This window comes from Azolla caroliniana, unplaced genomic scaffold (assembly GCF_043228905.1).
Source record: "Azolla caroliniana isolate FFs.n. ecotype wild unplaced genomic scaffold, voAzoCaro1.0.p SCAF_10, whole genome shotgun sequence".
Taxonomy (NCBI): Eukaryota; Viridiplantae; Streptophyta; class Polypodiopsida; order Salviniales; family Salviniaceae; genus Azolla; species Azolla caroliniana.
This window is the reverse complement of record NW_028230445.1, coordinates 8,139,213-8,160,220: the sequence shown is the minus strand read 5'-3', so window position 1 is coordinate 8,160,220 and position 21,008 is coordinate 8,139,213. Positions and strand designations below refer to the sequence as shown.

The window sequence follows — 21,008 nt, the reverse complement described above, 5'->3', positions numbered from 1 at the left end:
TGTTCTTCTCCCTTCCCATCTGGAGGGACCTGTCTCCCAACAGGATCGAGTGACAGATACTCTCCGACTCTCCCAGGCCGACTACATTCGAAAGGTGCTGAGGCGCTTCAATATGGAGAATGTGAAGCCAACACCAACCGGAAGTGTTGTTCCATCTAACCCCCAACCGGAAGTGTTTCTCATCATACAGAGCCGGTGTCACGAAAATAGGACAAAGACATGTGAACTTGAGGCAGGACCCCGGGGCCTCCGACCAGAGGATACAGATTCGTGCGTTTGTTTTTAAGAATTAACGGAAATGAAAAAGTTTGATGGTTTTCATTAACAAAGAAAAGAAAAATTACAATCTATCCCAAGATTGGGATTATAGAGGTTTAGGCTTAAAGAGATTAATAAATAAGAAAAATTAGGATTTTTGAGAGATATGGCTTCCGTAAGGAAAATTAAGGTTTCTCGAGAGATATGGCTTTTGTAAGAAAAATTAGGGTTTCTCGAGAGATATGGCTTCCACAAGGAAAATTAGAGTTTTTCGAGAGATATCACTTAGATAAGAAAAAATTAGGGTTTATTTGAGAGATGGCTTCGATCCTTAAGGAAAATTCGGATCTCTTCGAGAGATATCTTCGATAAGGAAATTTTAGGGTTCTTTCGAGAGATAGTTTTGATCCCCTCCCACACTTTCATGCTTCCACACATGACGTTTACTTTAGTTACATGGACTCTACGTTTTAGTTGCATGCGTCCACACATGACCTTTACTTTAGTTAAAAAACATAAAGTCCGGTCCGTGCGTGATCCGTACTGTTGTCCCGACCGATCCGTGTGTCCTAACAGACCCGCGACCGATCTGTGCTAAAATCGTTTCAAGCAATTCATCCATAGTTGTCTATTTAGGCAGGTAAGCCGCATCCATGCATCCGGATAGTTCAGCAAAGATCATCCTTACCATTCTGTGCTCCAAACACACACAGTTGACGTCTTTCAGAAGCCGTCTAAGGTGAGTTAGACACGTCTTCTTTTGTTCATACCATCAATCATAAGACACATGTATTGTTCTGGTTTTTTCAATGACTTCCCCTTATGGTGCATTGCTTTCTTCCGCTCCAATGGTTGGGCTTCTCGATGGTCCAGTAACAATTTCTTATTGATGTCCTTCTCCTTTGTTGTCTTTGCACCTTTAGCCATGCTCTTTAGGTTTCCACATATTGAACAATACCCCATGCGTAGTTTTCGAGGTATAATAACATTACTAAACTGTGTTGACCACAATCTTGTGAACCAACTGTAGGTGACGTACTTATCGCTTGATGTACACATCTCCGCTCTATAAGCATCGTAAACTTCCCGTCGTGTGTAATTATCTTATAGATGCAACCTACCGATAGTTTGCATTACTGCACAATTAAGCATAATGTAGTTCTTCATCCAACCAATCACATTTCTTCCAGATGCACCCTTCATACTTGGAACATAGCCGCAACTAATTCTAGGATCACCATTGAGAACCCGTTGTTGCACTCTATGTAATCTCATGTTGCTAACACGTAGCAAAATCTTGAATGCAACTCTACAACATTGTTGTGAAGTGACAAGATAATACTCGAAGGAGATCAATGTCTAATGATTTGTCGGACACCATTTGCATGTGTTTCAGAAGATAAGTGTCTTTCTCATCACTAGTGAGGGAAAAATATTAAACCTTAATGACCGCAATTTTTCCTTTCCAATCTTTGACATACACTGACGAGCACAACATACTTTGCTAACGTCTAATCTGAGTTGGTTCTCTGATGTTACTAGGGAAAATCTATCTCGATGTATTCGACGTGGAACCCTCCTAAAATGTATAGATCTTGCCAACTAGATCTCTTCTTCACACAATTGGTTCCTCTTTTCGTTCAAGAACGCCGCTCTATCCAACATCCACAATAGTTGTGGTAGCTTGATAGACACTCCCTTCATTGGTTGGATCGTCATTGTAGTTGTATCCATCAATAGAGAACTCATGACTTCAGTCGATAGTTAGTGGAGATTGAGGAGATGGTAGATCAATGTGATATTCCTCAATAGAAAAAGGTGAACTTGTCCAAGTCCAACAATTCCTTGTTCATCCGAAGCGACTCCAGAGGATAGATATTCATCATAATATACGTCGACGACTTAGTCATTGGAGGAAAGCACATGGTTGATATCAATAATATCAAGAAGCTTCTCTCCGGCTGATTTGAAATGAAGGACATGAAGGAGCTCCATTACTTTCTAGGTATAGAAGTAATTCGGACCCCATCCGGCATTATGATCTCCCAACGGCACTACACCCTCAACTTATTGTATAATTTTGGGATGTATAAGTTTGCTATAATCTGTGGCAACCCCTCTCGATCACAACATAAAGCTAGATGTTGACTTACGTCGTACACCTTCGGTGCGTGCAAAGGATCTTGAGATATGTAAGCGGCACAAAGGATAGGGTGATGCTATATCAGACCGATGTAGCCGAACAATTGGTCGGCTACACGGATGTAGACTGAGCCGAAAATGCCGGCAATCACAGATCAACATCCGGATTTGCGTTTTCATTGGGAAGCGCAATAGTCCCCTGGCGCAACAAGAAGCAGTCGACAATGGCACTGTCGAGCATTGAGGCCGAATATAGAGGAGCGTCTATCGTGACATGCGAAGCCCTCTAGCTCAAGAGGTTGTTCAAAGATCTGTAGATGGAGTTGTCTGAGCTGACAATAATATACTATGACAACCTCAACAATATTCAACTAGCCAAGAATCCCATCTTCCACGCTCAGACTAAGCATATTGAAGTACATTATCATTTTTTCTGTGAGCGAGTTCTCTCGGGTGAAGTGCAACTTGTTTACATTTCGACAGATCGACAGTTGGCTAATATCTTCAACAAACCTCTTGGCCTGGACAAGTTACGACATTTTTCGAGCATGCTTGGCTTGCATCATCTCAACATGTTGAACTTGAAGGGGAGAAGCAAAAGCAAAATTGAGGGCAAGAGCGAAATAGTTGAGATCCAAGAAGCCAAATAAGATGTGGAATTCGATTTCAGGATGGATAAAGAAGTCGGAATGTCCGGTACGACTAAAAAAGCCAAGGACAGATCGGACGAGAGGACAAGTGGAATGAGAATGGCTAAGGGAAGACTAGCTAGTTGCAGGTGGAGTGGCCAAAAGAGAGAGTTGAAGTCATCGTCAACCAAACAAGGGGGAGGTAGAGCCCTGGAAAAGAAGGCTATGAATTGGGCTAATATAATTAAGGGCAAGATTGAAGACGAATTAGAGACAGTCAATTCAAACAAGAGCGGGAACGAATCGGAGACAACCGATTTGGTCGAAAGGAATGATTCAAATAAGCCGAATCATATGAAGGCCAAGTGGATGAGGAGGCAGCTGAAGCCGATGCAGATGCGGAGGAGTCGACGAGTCAAGGGGCTCCAATTCCGCAAGGGCAAGGAGAAGGATGATGATATAGCCTTGGTAGTATACAAGTTGATCGAACGGGTCGTGGAGCGCGAGCAAGAAGGCAAGCAACAAGAGAAGCCAAAGAGAAGAACCGGTTGAAGTGGACGAACTGACGGGACCTCAAGTTGAGCTTGAGGGTGTGTGTTGAGTGACAAGCTCAACATGGGCCAGAACGGCTGAAGAAGAAGAGAGCCGAATAAGACGTAGGTTGATCGGTTAGGCCCAGATCGGCTGAAGAAGCCGAGAGCTAGATCAGATGTAAGCCGATCGACTAGGCCAAGATCGGGTGAAGAAGCCAAAAGCAGGATCGAACGAAGGCCGATCGGCTACGTCAGATCAGTGGGGAACCGGTAGGCCGTTAGGGCCGATATTCCTATTCATAGTAATAGGAATATTTTTTAGATTTAGTGTCAGATGCTCAATTATGAGCATTCAAGTACTTGTCAAAACTTGAATCAGCCTATCTCAGAGGTGTGAAAACGTATGTGCGGAAGCATAAGACAACAGCTTGGTTGTGTAGCAGCAGAGAGAGAGAGAGAGAGAATAATACACAAAATACAGAGAGTACTCGAGAGAGACAGAGAGAGTAGAACAAGAATCTAAATTCAAAAATTATATCAACACTCTGTGTATACAACGTGCTCAACAGCTCTATTTATACAAGTCCTCATGGGACTGACAGAAGTACAACGTACTTCAATGCTCACACGAGCGTCTGACACTAACTACAAGACAATAACTACCTAGTAATCTTAGCTATTACTAGGCTTCCGGTTACTGCTGGATCCGGCTAACCGGCTCCCCAGCTCACCAGCTCTTTTGCTCACCGGGTGCTCACCGGCTCACTGATCCGTCTCACTCACCGGCTTAGGCTTATTCAGCCGATCCGGCTCCAGTTGAGCTTGCCGCTCAACACTGCCCCTCAAGCTCAACTTGATGTTTGGTGGTAGTGTCAACGTTTGTGGCAACCGGTCCTTCTACCCGGCTCCTTCTGGCATCGCTCCGCCTCACTTGCGCTCCTCGTCTGGTCTGGTTCTGTTTGCCGCAACCCCTCTTGTTCTGCGCACCTTGACCTTCTCGGTCAGCTCGTCTGCTCAACAGGCCCAATTCAGCTCCCCCGTTACTGTGACTTCGGCGCGTGTCGACCCGCCGATTCCTTCGTGTTGGCGTTGACTTTTCCTGCCATCTCGTCCTCTTGGCCTTGAATTGATCCGGTTCTTTCGAATCCGTCTATTGAACCGAATCGGTTGTCTCTGATTCGTTCTAGCTCTTGTCTGGATCGGTCGCACCCGATTTGTCTTCTAGTTCCAGGCCCTTCACCACATTGGACCATGTCCGGGTCTTGGCCTTCTTCTTCCGGTCGGCTCTATCCTTCTTCACTCGGCCGCCGTTGCCGCTTGTTCCGACTTGTTTGGATGTGCCGACTTCCTTTTCCTTCTTGTCTTCCCCTCTTCCAGTTCTTCCCTTACCGGTGCCAACAACAGTTTCTTTGCCTTTGCCCGTTCTGATGCCTTTGCTACCCTTTCTCCCCCTCAAGTGCGGCATGTCGAGATGCTAAACACCAAGCATTTCGGTAAAGTGTTGTAACTTGTCTGATCCAAGCGGTTTGGTAAAGATGTCGGCAACCTGCCGATCCGTCTGAACATACCGAAGTTCTACTTCACCGCTCAGGATCCGCTCACGCACGAAGTGATAATGCACTATGTGCTTTGTGCGAGCATGGAACACGGGGTTCTTGGCAAGTTGCATGCTGCTCATATTGTCGCAGTAGATCATGATCGGGGTCGGTACCTCGATCCGTAGGTCTTGTAGCAATCGCCGAAGCCAAATGGCTTCATAGGTGGCAACGGTAGCGCCCCGGTACTCAGCCTCAGTGCTCAAAAGGGCCACTATTGGCTGCTTTTTGCTGCTCCACGCAACATCCACGCTACCAAGGGAAAACATATAACCAAAAGTTGATCGGCGATCTGATGCATCGCCGGCCCAGTCAGCATCCGTGTAACCGACTAGCTCTTCGGTTATACCTCACTAGTATAACAGTCCCCGGTCCTTCGTGCTGCTCACATACCGCAGTATTCGGTGCGCGCACTGAAGATGCTCTACGGTCGGCTTCTACATGAATTGGCTAATCACACCGACCAGATAGCTGATGTCGGGTCCGGTGATGGTCAAATATATAAGGCTTCCGACAATTTGTAGGAATCGTTTCTCATCGTAAGCCGGTCCGAAGTCGAAACAGAGCTTTTGGTTCCGGTCCAGGGGTGTGGAAACTGTTCGACATTCCGGCATGCCGAACTTGTACAGCATATTCAACACATAGTGTCTTTGGGAGAGCAATATGCCGTCGGGGGTTCGGATAAAAGAGGGCCTTGTACCGGTTAACCGGGCCGTCGGCATTGTACTTTACCTTGTACACCCACTTACATCCGATCAGTTTACAGTGTCGGGGAGGGTCAACTAGGTCCCATGTGTCGTTGGCATCAAGTTCCTACATTTCTTCCTCCATAGCGTCACGCCAATTGGCGTCCTTTGCCGCTTCCGCGTAGCTCTCTGGCTCACGCACTTCCGCCACCTTGTCCATGTACGCATAGTGATGCGCCATGTACTCATTGTACCCGTACTGCTTAACAGGTTCCTTCTGGCGGGTTGACCGGCGTAACTATGTATTACCCGGTTTGGGGCCCTTCTTGGCTAGGTCCTTTCCGGAGTCGGATTCGCTCCGATCCGACTCAACGTTGTTGGTTTCGTATTTCGGCATCTTCTTCTTCCCCTTCTCTTTGCAAGTGAACCGTCTCCTCGATTCCTTGCGCGGGGAGAGTACGACAGAGTCTCCACTACTCGCTGGTTCCTCATCCAACTGGTCATCCCGACTCAGCCGTTCATTCGGTCCACTTAGCCGGAATGAGATCGGACTCTCTTCTAGAGTGCCGAGGTCTTCATCTTCTATCTGGACCGGTTCAGGCTCACTAGCCTCATCCTCCGGTGTCAGGTCGGGGTCGGAAGTCGGAGCCGGTAAGGCATACCATGATGCCGTCTCATCAAACTCAACATCCCAGCTAACTTGGACCTGCTTCGTCCGGGGGTTATAACACTTATACCCCTTTTGCTCATGCGAGTAATCGACCAGGATGCATTTCTACGACTTTGCATCCAACTTCCTTCACTTCTCATCCGGCATATGCACATATGCAATGCTACCGAATATCCGAAGGTGTCGCAAATTCAGCTTGCGCCCGAAATATAGCTCATGCGCTGACACCTTGTCACTGATCAAGTTTTGGATGTAGACGGTCGTCCGGACCGCCTCTGCCCAGTAGAAATGGGGCATGCTCTTCTCTTCCAGAATTGCCCTTGCCGCGTCGACAATCGACCGGTTCTTCCTCTCAGTCACACTGTTTTGCTCCGGTGTGTATCTGCAGCTGAACTCTCTCCGAATTCCTTTTTGTTGTAGATAACTATTGAATTGGTTGGAAAAATATTCTTTTCCGCCATCCGACCGCAGGCACTTGATCTTTCTCTCTGTTTCTCGTTCAACCAGGCTTTGTAGGTTCCGGAAACACTCAAAGACTTCGCTCTTCCGCTCAATGAGGTAGATCCATGTGTGCCGGTTGTAGTCGTCGATGAAGGAGACGAAATACCGACTCCCGCCAAGACTAACATTCTATGTTGGTCCCCATACATCCGAATGAATAAGGTCGAGCTTGTTACGGCTACGGTTTCGTTCGGTGGGGAATGGAAGCCAGTGTTGCTTCCCGAGTTGGCAGGCTTCACATATTTGGGCCTTCCGGCCACTAAACTTCGGCAAACCGAAAACAACTTGTTTCATTTGCAGGTCTTGAAGCCTTCGGTAATTGACGTGGCCGATCCGCTTGTGCCACAGGTCGATGTCCGATTCGACCTTCTGTCCTTTTGCAAACAGAGCGGTGCTAACGTCATTGGTGTCGAGGATGAACATCCTCCCATTTCTGCGCCCTTGTGCAATAATCTGGCCCTCATCCTCAATGAAGCACCCGAGGTGCGTAAACCGCACCTGCATCCCCTGGTCAACGATCTGACCGATTGACACCAGGTTCTTCGTGATAGTCGAAACGTGTAATACGTTCATTAGCTTCCCCCTCTGTTCGACGTGGCTTAAAGGGACTTCTCCGACATGCACGATTGGGTGAGGAGTGTCATCTCCGGTTTCGACGACCCCCGGTTGTTCCAGTTTCTCTAAGAAGGAGAACCACTCTTTGTGGCTCGTCATGTGATTCGACGCACCGGAATCAACATACCATACTTCCTCTGATTTGGAAGTGGTCTTCTTCATCGAATTTGCCTCGTGCTTCATCAGCAAGGCTGGCCCCTTACCGGTCTTCCCGGTTCCGGATCCTTTCGATCCTTGCGCGTAGTGCGAGCTTTGCCGGTTCTCCCGACCAGTTTTGCCGGATCCAGATCTGTCCGAATCGGCGCGCTTCTTCCAGCACTCGCTTTCTCTGTGGCCCTTTTTGCCATAGTACCAGCATTCCGTGGCGGATTTGTCTTGCCGGCCTCCGGCGCCGCCTTGACTCCCCCTGATTGTGGAAGTCCCAGAACTGTTGTCGGCACGTTCTCTGTGCCTTCTTTCTTGCTCTTGTCGACCGCCTCCAATGCGTGCCAACCCACCTTGTCCCCCACGCTCACGGGGCCCATCCGCCTTCGTGTACAACATCCGGTTGTCCGATTGAGTGGTCCTGGATCCACTCGCGTGGTTTTCTTCGACCATCAGCATCGTTTGCAAGTCGAAGAAGGTTAGTGGTTTCTTCCGGGTGCAGATCGCTGTCCGGATTGGCCCGTACCTTTGCACTAGACCACCAAGGTAGATTTGTTCCATTTCGTCTTCGTCCACCGTCACGTTGATGGACCCGAGCGCATTGCAAATTTCCTTTATTTTGGTGGTGTAGTCCATAACCGACATATCTCTTTGTCGGATGTTGTTCAGCTCTTGTCGGAGCTGCAACTTACGGGTTGTGGTACTTGTGGCGAAAATCTTACGCAGATTTTCCCAAGCCTCCTTCGGCGTCTTTGCATCCCTGATGTAGCCGAGCATCTGGTCGTGCACACAGGACGCGAGGCAATATAATACTTGGCTCGCTCCTTGCTCCCATACCGAGACGTCCTTATGTGCAGGCATTGGTGCTACCTCATTCGTTCCTTCCACGAAACTCCAATACCCATGCCCCAGTAGGTACTGGTGCATTTTGTATGACCAGGATGCGTAGTTGCTCCGGTCAAGCTTCTCTGTAGGAAGTGAACTCGCCATACCTCTGTCCATATTTTTTCTCTGTCTACTGTTCTGTTCTCACAACCTGTAGGGTTTGTCTTGCGAAAGCAAATGTCGGTTGCAGAGGTCTTCAACCCTCACGCTCTAATACCATGTGAAAACATATGTGCGGAAGCGTAAGACAATAGCTTGGCTGTGTAGCAGTAGAGAGAGAGAGAGAGAGAGAGAGAGAGAGAGAGAGAGAGAGAGAGAATAATACACAGAATACAGAGAGTACTCGGGAGAGACAGAGAGAGCAAAACAAGAATCTAAATTCAAAAACTATATCAACACTCTGTGTATACAACGTGCTCAACAACACTATTTATACAAGTCCTCATGGGACTGACAGAAGTACAACGTACTTCAATGTTCACACGAGCGTTTGACACTAACTACGAGACAATAACTACCTAGTAATCTTAGCTATTACTAGGCTTCTGGTTACTGCTGGATCCGGCTAACCGGCTCCCCAGCTCACCGGGTCAGGCTTATTCAGCCGATCCGGCTCCAATTGAGCTTGCCGCTCAACAAGAGGCTTGTATAAAAAGTGCTCTGTGAGCACAATTCTATGTATTGAGTCATTTTGTAATAGAAGTTTTGTTGTCTGCTCACTCAGTCTCTCTCTCTCTCTCTCTCTCTCTCTCTCTCTCTCTCTCTCTCTCTCTCTCTCTCTTACCTAACTGTCTTGTGTAGTCGCGCTAAGCTGACTATGTCTATTTTGTGTTAGCTTCCGCACACTATTCTTTTACATGGGTTATCTCAATTCCTAGTATTAAAAGTAATTTACTCTCAGTTTAACCCTCATGTGTAAATTCTACGGTACAAACTAGCACATGATAAGTTATGGCCATGCCTGTAACATACACACACTATTGCACGTTAGCAAGAGGAGAATTTTTACACAAACACTTTAATCATTGCATGTTCTCATGAACTTGTCAAATTGACTCAAGAAGCCTAACTTAAAGACATGCCATCTCAATTGTTATCTTTGGTTAAAGTTCTAGTGGTTTCGCTCACATTTCACAGGATGTGCATAACTTCATAATAATGGTCATTGTCTAATATGTCTTAGGTGGCATGTCGTCCCATTGACTAGCCATAAAGCTTGATTTGTTGGTTTACTAACCAATGATCATTTTTAACTTCAATGGGTACCTTTCTATTCAAAGTCACAGCATAGGCCTTGAGCAGCCTATAGAAAAACAAATACACAACTAACCATGTGTTGGTAGAGAAACGAAAAAACAATCCACTAGACAATACAACAAATTTCTATGAATATGACTTTATTACTTAAAGGACACATACATAAATCAATGACCTTCCAAAGTAATAGGTGTGTTGAGTCCAAATCATCCAATAACAAAATCTTCTACAATGTCATAAGTGTGATGGCCCAAATAAGTTGCTTATATTTTTCAGACTATCATACATAAAGACCTTTGTGAGCACATAGTAAAGATGGAAGCAAGTCCCAAAGTACCCAAGTATTGTGTATATGCTATTATGTGGTGATTGTTATCACTTCCAGTTTGTTAATGAATCACACTCTACAGAGGGGTGATTCCCCACTTTATATGTAAGCCCCTTTGTATAATCTTTCTGTATAAATCCCTCCTAACTAATGGGAAAGTAGCTCCATTTTTGGAAAAAAAAACATTCATGTTGCTTCATCTACAAACCCATGGCAAAATAGTAAAGTATTTTAATCATTGAACATTTGGTTCACATAGTTATTATTTGCATCCCACACTATAGTCCACAAAGATCTAGGCACAAATGGTTTGCAAGTTTTCGCAGATGATCACATCGACAACATTTGTGATCATGATTATGTTGTTAATCACTTTGGCAATGCCAATCGAACATCATACGAGATGGTCTTGACTCTTATATATCAAAATGATCATAACGATCGGTTGCGAATCACATGTTTTCTTTTTTAACAATTAGCACAGAATTATTGATTCGATAACGAACGTCGTTTAATAAACGCACATATGAAATTGATCAATGATTCTCTTTAGGGTTTAGGGTTAGGTCATCGGAATGCAATAGTCTGTACTGTATGGCAACAATCTGGTAATCGATGCATTTATGATGCATTTATGTACACAGTACATAATGTTCATTCTTTGAGAAAACCTGGTGACTATTTGGAGAATTTTATAAATCTGAAACTATCCCCATCACTAACACAAATCAGAGACAGAGACAGAGACAGAGACACAGAGAATTCATAATTCTGAAACTAACCCCCCATCACCAACACAATCAGAGACAGACACAGACACAAACACAGACACAGACAGATTGAGAGAGAGAGAGAGAGAGAGGCAAGAAGTGATGCAATGGACTCTCTCTTCTTCTTCTTCTTCGGCCTCTCCCTGCCCCATTCTGAAGCAGCAGAAGAGGATTGATACCCCACATCGTACCTCCTACCGGTTAATCCAAGAACAACGCAAGGTCAACAGAGGTTCGGTAGCTTTCGACGATCGAAAAGTCATCTTGAAATTGATCGAAAAGACATCGAAGAAGATTGATACCCCGCGCCATATCCCCTCCCGGTCAATCGAAGAACAAGTCAAGGTTGAGAGTGGTTCAGGAGGTTTTGAGGATCGAAATTCCCTCTTGAAATTGATCAAATCGTGCGGCAGACAGAAGCAGCTGTGGAAGGCCAAGAGTATACATGCGTATGTGGTGGAGAAAAACTTGCTTGCCACTGATGTCTACATCGCCACTGCACTGCTCCACACTTACTGCAAGTGTGGTGCCCTCAGCGAAGCCCGAGAGGTTTTCAAAGAGATCCGTGTTCGCAATGTCGTGACATGGACCGCCCTCATCGTAGGATATGCCCATCATGGTCTTCATGAGAACGCCTTGGAATGCTTCCAGCAGATGCAAGACGATGGCATTTGCCCAGATGCTGTGACTTATGCTTGCATTCTAACCACATACAGCATCCTCGGAGCTTTAGACATCGGGGAATCTATTGATGCTGAGATAAGGAAACAAGAGTTGTTGCAGGGCGATGTTGTCCTTGGTAATTCGTTGGTCAACATGTATGCCAAGTGTGGTGCATTTGCAAAAGCGGAAGAAGTGTTTCGACAACTCCCAGTGCGGAACGTCGCATGTTGGAATGCCCTCCTTGCTGCATATACCCAACACGACCTTGCCCATGAAACCTTGAAGTGTTTCCAGAAATTGCAAGCTGAGGGAGTATGTCCAAATGCTGTCACTTACATTTGTGTTCTGAAAGCGTGTAGTGTCCTTGGATGTCTGGAGATTGGGCAATATATTGATGCCGAGGCTAGAAAACAAGGATTGTTGCAAAAAGATATTGCTCTCACAACCACATTGGTGGACATGTATGCCAAGTGTCAGGCGCCCGGGAAATCAAGAGAAGTATTTGAACTACTTCATGTCCGAGATATCGTGTGTTGGAATGTCCTGATTTCGGGTTATGTTCAAAATGAGCTCGTTCATGAAGCCTTAAAAGGCTTCAAACAGATGCAAGATGAGGGAGTTTGCCCTGATGTGGTTACTTATGCCTCCGTTTTAAAAGGTTGTGGCATAGTCGAATATCTAAAGTTTGGAGAAGAGATAGATGCAAGTATCAGAAAGCAAGGGATATTCCAGAAGGACCTTATGCTTGGCAATACATTGATAGACATGTATGCCAAGTGTGGTGCTTTGGAGAAAGCACGAGAAGTATTTGAACAACTTCCTTTGCGGGATGTTGTATCATGGAATACCTTGATCACTGGATATGTCCAGCAAGGGCTTGGTGATGAAGCCTTGAAATGCTTCAGACAAATGCAAGATGAGGGAATCACTCCAAATTCAGTAACTTATATTGGCAGTTTGAAAGCTTGTGGCATTGTTAAATCTTTAGAAATTGGGGAAGATATAGATACTGAAGTTAGAAAGCGAGGGTTACTGCAAACAGACATTGTTCTTAGCACTACGTTGGTAGACATGTATTCCAAATGTGGTGCATTGGAGAAAGCACAAGAAATATTTGAACTGCTTCAAAAACGGGATATTGTAGCTTGGAATTCTCTTATTGCTGGATGCATTCAACACAGGCACACTGATGATGCCTTGAAATACTTTACACAGATGCAAGACGAGGGAGTGTGCCCAGATGTAGTAACTTACGCATACATTCTGAAAGTCTGTGGCATAGCTGGATCTCTAGAGATTGGGAAAGATATACATTCAAGGGTCAGACAGCAAGGGCTATTGTATAAAGATGTTGCTCTTGGCAATTCCTTGGTAGACATGTATGCCAAGTGCGGCATATTTGAGAAAGCACGAGAAGTATTTGAACAGATTCCGGTGCAGGATGTTGTGGCTTGGACTGCGCTGATTTCTGGATATGCTCAGCATGGACTTTACGATGAAGCCATACAGTGCTTTCAGCAGATGCAAGATGAGGGAATTCATCCGGATGCAGTAACTTATATCTGTCTTTTGAAAGCTTGTGGAAGTGTTGGATCCCTAGAGATGGGTAATGACATAGCTGCTCAGTGTAGAAAGGAGGGGTTATTGCACGACAATGTTGTCATGGGTAATACCCTAATGGACATGTATGCCAGGTGTGGTGCATTGGATAATGCACGAGAAGTCTTCAAACAACTATCAATGCGGGATGTTGTGTCTTGGAATGGCCTTATTGCTGCATATGCCCAAATAGGGCAAGGAAATGCTGCTTTGAATCTATTTAAAGAAATGCTGGCAGAAAGTATTGTGCCAAATTTTGGTACCTTCACTGGTCTACTGGCTGCATGTAGTCATGGTGGACTATTGAATGAGGGAGGAAAGTTATTTGATGCAATGTGTCTCATTTATCGTTTCTCTCCGACTCTCGAGCACTACACTTGTATGATCAATCTATTTGGGCGTGCAGGGCACTTTGACAAGGCAATAGCATTGCTTGATAAGGTGCCACAATCTGACCATCTTTCACTGTTAGTAGCGATATTAGGTGCTTGTCATAAATGGATGAATTTGAAGCTTGGGAAATGGGTGTTTGAGCAATCGCTACAGTTGGATGTGAAGTGTGCTTCTGCTTATGTTTTCATGGGGAATATCTATGCAGCTGGAAGCATGCAAACAGGGGTAGACAGTCTACAATGATCAGAGTAGTCATGGCCGGTGATGAACTGGACATTATGACTTGTGTTTTTTATGTATATAAAGGATTAACATGCAAAAATCGGATATATAAGTTATCAACTTATAATTTCCAGACCTTACTACATAATACACAACCTACAACGCCTTGTTTCTTGTGTTCAATTGATGGTATAACTCTCTCTAGCTCCATATGGTTTTGCTTGGAATTGGCATCGCAGGCACAAGGAAATGATGCTAAGAAGAATGGTTGTTCATTTGAGACAAAAATGATTAGGAATCAATGTCCACTTCCAATTATGATATGCTGATCGAGCAGATAAGAGACTAGCACACAAAATTTGGCAACATAAACTTGCTTCATGATCCAAGATCTGTCTGTGTATTTTGTTCAGTTGTGATATAGTTGTCTCTAGCTCCGTATGGTTCTGCCTTAATTCAATCTTGGGCACATCCTCATTAAACTACCGAACTTTAAAGATTCACACCAACTTAAATTTGATTATAGCATTGATGGAGGCATAAATCATATCTGTTGAGTTTGTTACTCGACAAAAGTCAATGTAATATAGCAGAAATTTTGTGTTTTCTTATTTGTCCAGTGTCGAAAGCCGATATCAAAGGATCATGTTTTTATGTGCAGAATGATTAGCCTTTCACAGAAATCAAATGGTAAGTGAGAAAAGAATTAGAAGAATGGTATGGATCCTGAAATGTTGAGGATTTGCTTATTTCAGGAACTTGTCAAGACTGATGATTCCTCCAAATCATTGTTGAGAATGGCAATTCTCAGGTTTAATTATTGGGGTCAAGCAACATATATTGATGGTTCAGACACTTTCTCATGCTTGATTGTTTCAATCCTGCAAATTTCGATTATTTCTCTATGTGGGAAATCACACATCTTACACAAAACTAAAATATTGGCACAAACAATTGCATCAAAATAACGACCCAGGGGAATTTTATTTCCAGGGCCTTTGTAAACAAGATTCTGATACTTGATATTAAATTGTCTCATTTCAAATCCATTCAAACAATAATCCAATACTAAGCTGGGAAACAAGAATGTGCTTGCTTAATTGCTTTCCAAACGGGCTCTTGCAAATAAATTCTTTTCCAAGATTTGGATCAGCGACCGTGAGTTCTTAATTGTCCTTATGGTTGGGCATCCATGGAAAAAGATATAATCGTCATTGTATTGAATATTATCATTGTTATTGTTGTGGTGAATATTTTTATGTTGACACACATACATAGGTGTCTTCAATAAGAATTCAACCAAAGAGCTTCACGCAAAAAATTATCTTCGACTCTATAGTTTTTTGAGATTTGAGATCATAAACAAATGTTTTTCAAAATATACCTTCTTTCCTAGGGGCTATCAAATTTTTATATCATTGAATTTAAAGTCTTTCAGAATATAACTATTTTATGAGATGTTGTGATGGCGAATCTTTGATGGCAATTTGCAATGTTACCCATCCATAATGCATTTGCCTATTGTTTCTACATATCCTTGCTTAGGAGCAACTTGTTTTTGGGTTGTTCAGTTTGATTCTGAGAGGAACTTGGACACCTTCGAAGTGTTTACATAACTATTTGTAAGGCAGATGATTTCTTAGGCAATACTCAAGAGAGCCATCCTTTGAAGTAAGTAAAAGAAGTGCCCCTTTGCATCAACACTAGGAATTATTGTGAGTTGATAACCCGGGAGAGATGATTTCAATTGATGTGCTCAACTTGAATTGGACAACTTATGTTGTTACTATTTCTAATAAACTTTCAAAATCAATTGAGACCTCTTAAAACATGCCTTGTAATTCTACTTAGAATCCTTTTAATAACACATAAGCCTCGGCATATCTTCTTTATGGCTACAATTGTAAGAATCTCATTATCCTTGAATGTATATATACATATGAAAAGAAATTTCCATCCTATTACACGTAAGAGAATGTGGGCATGGTTATGTCAGTATCGGGTGTGTATAGGTGACTATGGAAGACTTATGAAACGTGCAATAAACAAGAGATAAACCTTCCGTAGGGGCCCACGGGTTTAACTAAAGGGACTACTAACAAGACAATATCCAAAGGGAGAACAATCTTTCGGTGTAGGTTGGACCCAAAGTGTGTACACTAAAAAGTTCAACTAGTCAGCCCCTAGCATAAAAGTAAGTGATGACCCTATAATGTTCCTGACCAAATGTTATTGGACAAAAAAAGGTGGAATGTTATTGGACAAAAAAAGGTGGAGTTTCTTCTTTGCTTTCCATAGAAGCAAGAAGATGATCATTGTTGTCACTCGTTCTTGTTTCTCTCTCCAAAATGCATTGCGTGCAACATACATTGTTCAAGCCTCCAAATTTTGAACTCAAAATCGATGTTGAAAATTCCATTGAAAGTGTTATTATATGATTCGTTCCTTTACTGTAGAACGCGGAGAAACGTAGTTTTTATACACTTTTAGTACGACAACAATTCATTCATAGTTATTAATACATGGATTCAGAGGTCTAAAATCATAAAGCTTTTACTCTAATTTGAATAAGTTTGATTTCCTGAGAAATGTTTCCATTCATACAAAAAATTATTGAAATATGCTTACATGTATTAGAAATTGCATATACATGATTATTAAACATCAAGTAAACCTTAAAATTGATACCCAACATACATCATGAGGATTTAGGGAAGGAAAGAGCTCCGCGCATTACAACAATACAATCTCTAATTACAAAGTGGGGAGCATTCTAAATCATCACTATGTCTCACATTGATTTCTACTAAGTTTGTCTCGTTTTCGACCTTACAACTTTGGATTCGGGCTCATAAGCTTACTAAAAGTGTTAAGCAATTGCTAATAACAAAATGTATACCTTTAGATTTAATGCACAACATATATCATGATGATTTAGGGAAGGGTTGAGCTCCGTGCATTACAATAATACAATGTCTAATTACAAAGTGGGGGGCATTCTAAATCATCACTATGTCTCACATTGATTTCTTGTTTCGTTTTCGACCTTACTACTTCAGATTCAGACTCATAAGCTTACTAAAAGTGTTAAGCAATTGCTCGTAACAAAATGTATACCTTCGGCTTTAGACTTAATGCACATACGAATATATAGAAATCAATGGAGAGATACAGTTTAATGTTGTAAAAGAAATGGCTTGAACGGAAAATTAAGGAGCATTGTTTGTCATCGGGAACTTCGGGAACCCCATGAATTTGCACACATAGAGACACCAAGTTTGTTGCCCACATATAAGAGATATGTATTTCTTTTTTGTCGAAAAAAAAATGGTAACAAGAAAGAGAAAGAGACTGCTCATATGTAAGTCATGGGTGAACAAGATGATGAGGATGACTTTGGGAGCTTCCTAAGGAGGTTAGTTGCTGCCACTGAGAATCTACTCTTCAAGAGAGTACTAGACTGGCTACCACAAGGCATGGCCGTGGACGAGCTTATAACACGCGTGCCCCGCTCATAAGTGTCCCCGGCGGCATGGTTCTCCTCGGCATTGCCTTCGGACAAGGAGGAGGAGGTGGGCGGGGGGCCGGCATCGTCCACGGAGACCAAGAGCTCGGCTCGGGCTGTGCCAAGCCATGATGATGCCTTGCTGGCCCCCGACACGCGCGCGCACTTCTTCACCTTGAGCTTCACGAGGCCCGGGAAGCCGCCGGTCGAGAGAGTGGAGACCAGCCCGTGGTCGGACACGGGGCAATTCTTGATGCACAATTTCTTGAGGGACAAGCAGCGGGAGCCGATCCCGCGGATCTCCGTGTCCCCGATGCTCTCGGCGTGGCATAGGGCCATCCTTTGGAGTGCGGTGCATCCAGAGGCCACCTCTAGGAGGCTTCCCCGGCTCGCATTCACCCCGATGAGGATTAGATCTTTGAGTTCCTTGCAATTCTTGGCCATCGAGAGGAAGCCGGCATCCCCGAGGTGGCCGGACCTCCGGTCGTCCAAGTAGACCCTCTTGAGGCTGGCCCCACACCCCGTGAACAAGGCCCCCAGCCCGTGGTTCGTGCACTCCGATGACGACGACAAGGACGGTTTCACGAGGTACAAGACCTCGAGCTTCTTGCAAGACTTGGAGAGCGCAAGCAAGGCCGTGTCGCCCATGTGCAAGGAGTCACACCGAAGCTCCGATAGCTCCCCCAAGCTTCCCGAAACCGCCTGGAAGAGATGGTCCCAATAGCCCGGGTTCCTCACCAGCACGAGCGAGCGGAGGCCCCTCGCGCTTGAGATGAGCGTCCCGAAGAATTGAGCATTGCACACATCCTTCAATGACAGTCTCCGGAGCTTTCCCTTCCCCGATGCGATCGCGTCGAGCGGGGGATTCTCGAGGAGCCGCTTGAACTTCTTCACCGAGAGATCCTCAAGGTCCCCGCAATTCCGCACGATCGCATTCAACCCAATGGCCCCGAAGCCGCAAGAGCTACAAGAGAGCTTCCTTAGGGAGGGGCAAGCCTTGGAGAAGAGCTCGAGCCCCGCGTCGGTGATCGCGCGGCAGCTCTTCAGCTTGAGTTTGTGGAGATTGGGCGACATCTCGCCGATCAACGCGAGGGCCGAGTCGTCGATGCTAAGGACATGGCGGGGGCATTTAAGAGAGATAGAGGTGAGGCGGTCGAAGCGGAGCAAGAGGGGTTTGATATGCTTTACAAGGTCATGCCGGGCTTCGAGTGTGGCGTGGTCACGCGAGGCGGCGTCGACCGAGTGCCACCGCTTGCAAACCAACGAGCAATTGTTGCGGTCCGAAGCAGAAAGCTTGGCGAAAATGGTCAACAAGCACTCCGACGGAAGGGAGAGGGTTAGATCCTGAGGAGGATCTAGGCCAAGATGAGGTATAACATCATTGACTAATTGGCAATTCATGAGGAGGTGGAGGACTTGTTTTTGGTGGCCATAATCACCATGTTGTTGTGGTGATGAAGAATTTGTGTTGGAAAACCATGGAGAGTGTCTAGTAGATTGAACCATAGTTTTCATGGTGATTAACTCATTTTCTAAGGCTCAATCACCATACCATACCATACTAATGTGTGTGGTAATGTGTCTATGTGTGAGTGAGAGAGAAAGAGATTGGGTTTGGAAAGAGTAAATTGACTCTATGTGTGTATGTATGTATGTACGTATTGATTGTATGTATGTGTGTATGTATAAAAGTGGAATTGAATGAGATGAGAGAAGGAAACCAATAGAGACAAATAGTTGCTTGTTTTCATGTGGGTGTGAAAACAAGTTGGGTGCCTGTTCAAGATCGCCACCTGGCACCATGTCCCGCGTTGTCGCTACTATCCATTGGAGAAGGATGGCCTGTAACCCCCCCCACCCCGATTGTTGATGACACTTCCCCCATGTTCCATGTGAAGATTGAAACTTTTCCCTTCTTTTTCTTCTTCTTTTTTGTCCCATTGATTTGTACATTCCTTGAGCCAACGTGACATCCATGATAGCAAAGCACCCCTCCCCCCAAACTTTATTACAACGGTAAAAAATGTTTTTACGCTCTCTCTCATCCACATCAATCGTTCAAAAACATCAATAGGTAAATTGGGGTTCGCGCCTCCAAGCCAAGGTGTTTTGGTGGTTGTGCCTAATATTTCCGTAGACTTTTGGGTTTGAATACACCCACATATTTTTGCTAATATAGTTTTGCTCAAACTCAATTAGCTGTCCACATCAAATTCCAAGTCGTGATGCATTATTTCTTTATATTGAGTTTAATGAGGAGGAAGACAATTTCAATGGCCTTTTTTCATCAACAAAATTCCTTATTTGTATTCATGGATGCATCGGTTAAGACAATCGTTGTACTTTACCTCTCAAATCAACTTTTTTCGATACATTTGCACACTTGAATGCTCATAAAGAAAACTCCCTCCCTTCCAAAATTTAGGCATAAATTGAACCACCAAAGTGCTACCTACGAACAGGTGAAGATTAAATCTTACGTCTAGCCAGAAATAAAGCTTGATCTCAATAGAGATCCTTTTATATAATATGAGGTAATTACTTGAGTGTGTTTTTTGTAAGTTCCTACAATGTCTATTTGTGATGAGTATTGGTACTTGTTAATCGTAAACAAAGTTCCAATTGCATAACATTGTGTATGTTAGTCCAACAAGGCACGTGATGTGCCCAACGGGGTACACATAATTTACACCATTACAAGAAAAACCCTCACACACATTCAAGAAAGATCAAGATAAGTTTTTTTACTTTAAGAGAACATTGCAAGTATATCACAATGATTAAAATTAACTTTTAAGTTTCACTTGGAAGCAAATTTATAATTCTATAGTTCACATGATTAAACTGTATCCAATTTATAATTATACATTTTTTTTCAAATTTAAAAACAATTTAGATTAGAAAAATGTGGTACAAAGGCCGAGTCGAGTAAATGTGGAGCAAATGAGACAAATTTTCACAAAGGAAAGTGCATTTCTCATATAAGAAAATTGTTGACTGTACTCTGGAGAGTAAATGTTCAAGCAATCGTTCAAGCTAAAACCTTTCATAGCTATCATATTGATAATGGTAGGCAATGACTTTCTTAGAAACAATCCTTGGGCACCGTGTTTTAGCATTTTATGTTTGTGTTACTCAAATCTAATTTTTTTGAAAATATGTAGCGCTCCACAATGTGAAATGCTTTTGTCGTATTCCCTTCATCATACAATCAAGATTCATGCTTAATTGTGCTCAAGATGTTGAGGCCATCGTATTGTAGAGACCAAATTGTGCATTACTTGTCATACGAACTAGGCTTGTTTTCTATTGTGCTTGTACGTAAGGCATAGACTAGGCATAACATGTTTATCACATCCAATGCCAAAGATCCATTCTACACTTAAACCCCAATCAAATTGCCTTTAAGTCTATTTTTTCATGTCCAATAATAATCTATTGGTTGCAAAAGTATATTTAATGCTTGATTTGATACCTGTTGTTTAAAGCTACACTGAGTTACTCTCTTGTACATCACGATTTGCTAGAAAGGTTCAAGAATTTTGTAAAAGTCTTTTTTCACGAGTGTCCCTTATTTGAGTTTGCTTTGGAAGTTAAGCTTATCAATAAGAAT

At 43.7% G+C, this 21,008-nt stretch overlaps 2 protein-coding genes across 3 annotated transcripts in view; one reads left to right on the top strand and one right to left on the bottom strand.

Moving 5' to 3' along the window:
* LOC147858922 (F-box protein SKIP2-like) overlaps window positions 1–19,048 on the bottom strand; it is a 33,735-nt gene extending 14,687 nt beyond the window's left edge. The window contains exon 1 of one of the 2 annotated variants that reach the window (XM_087325329.1): window positions 17,269–19,048. In XM_087325329.1, coding sequence (XP_087181455.1) covers window positions 17,269–18,910 — 1,642 coding nt within the window. In that variant the 5' untranslated portion in view covers window positions 18,911–19,048. Of the gene's footprint in view, window positions 1–16,985 lie in introns of those variants that run through there. The other variant, XM_087325328.1, reaches the window with a different exon arrangement.
* Window positions 11,014–14,501, top strand: LOC147858923 (pentatricopeptide repeat-containing protein At5g27110-like). Its single transcript, XM_087325325.1, has one exon. It carries the CDS (start codon window positions 11,116–11,118, stop codon window positions 13,909–13,911), a length of 2,796 nt encoding a protein of 931 aa, XP_087181451.1. The 5' UTR covers window positions 11,014–11,115; the 3' UTR covers window positions 13,912–14,501.
* Window positions 19,049–21,008: the final 1,960 nt, after the last annotated feature.

Coding starts and splice junctions, on each gene's coding strand:
- LOC147858923 (XM_087325325.1), top strand. CDS start 11,116: ATGCAATGGACTCTCTCTTCTTCTTCTTCTTCGGCCTCTCCCTGCCCC.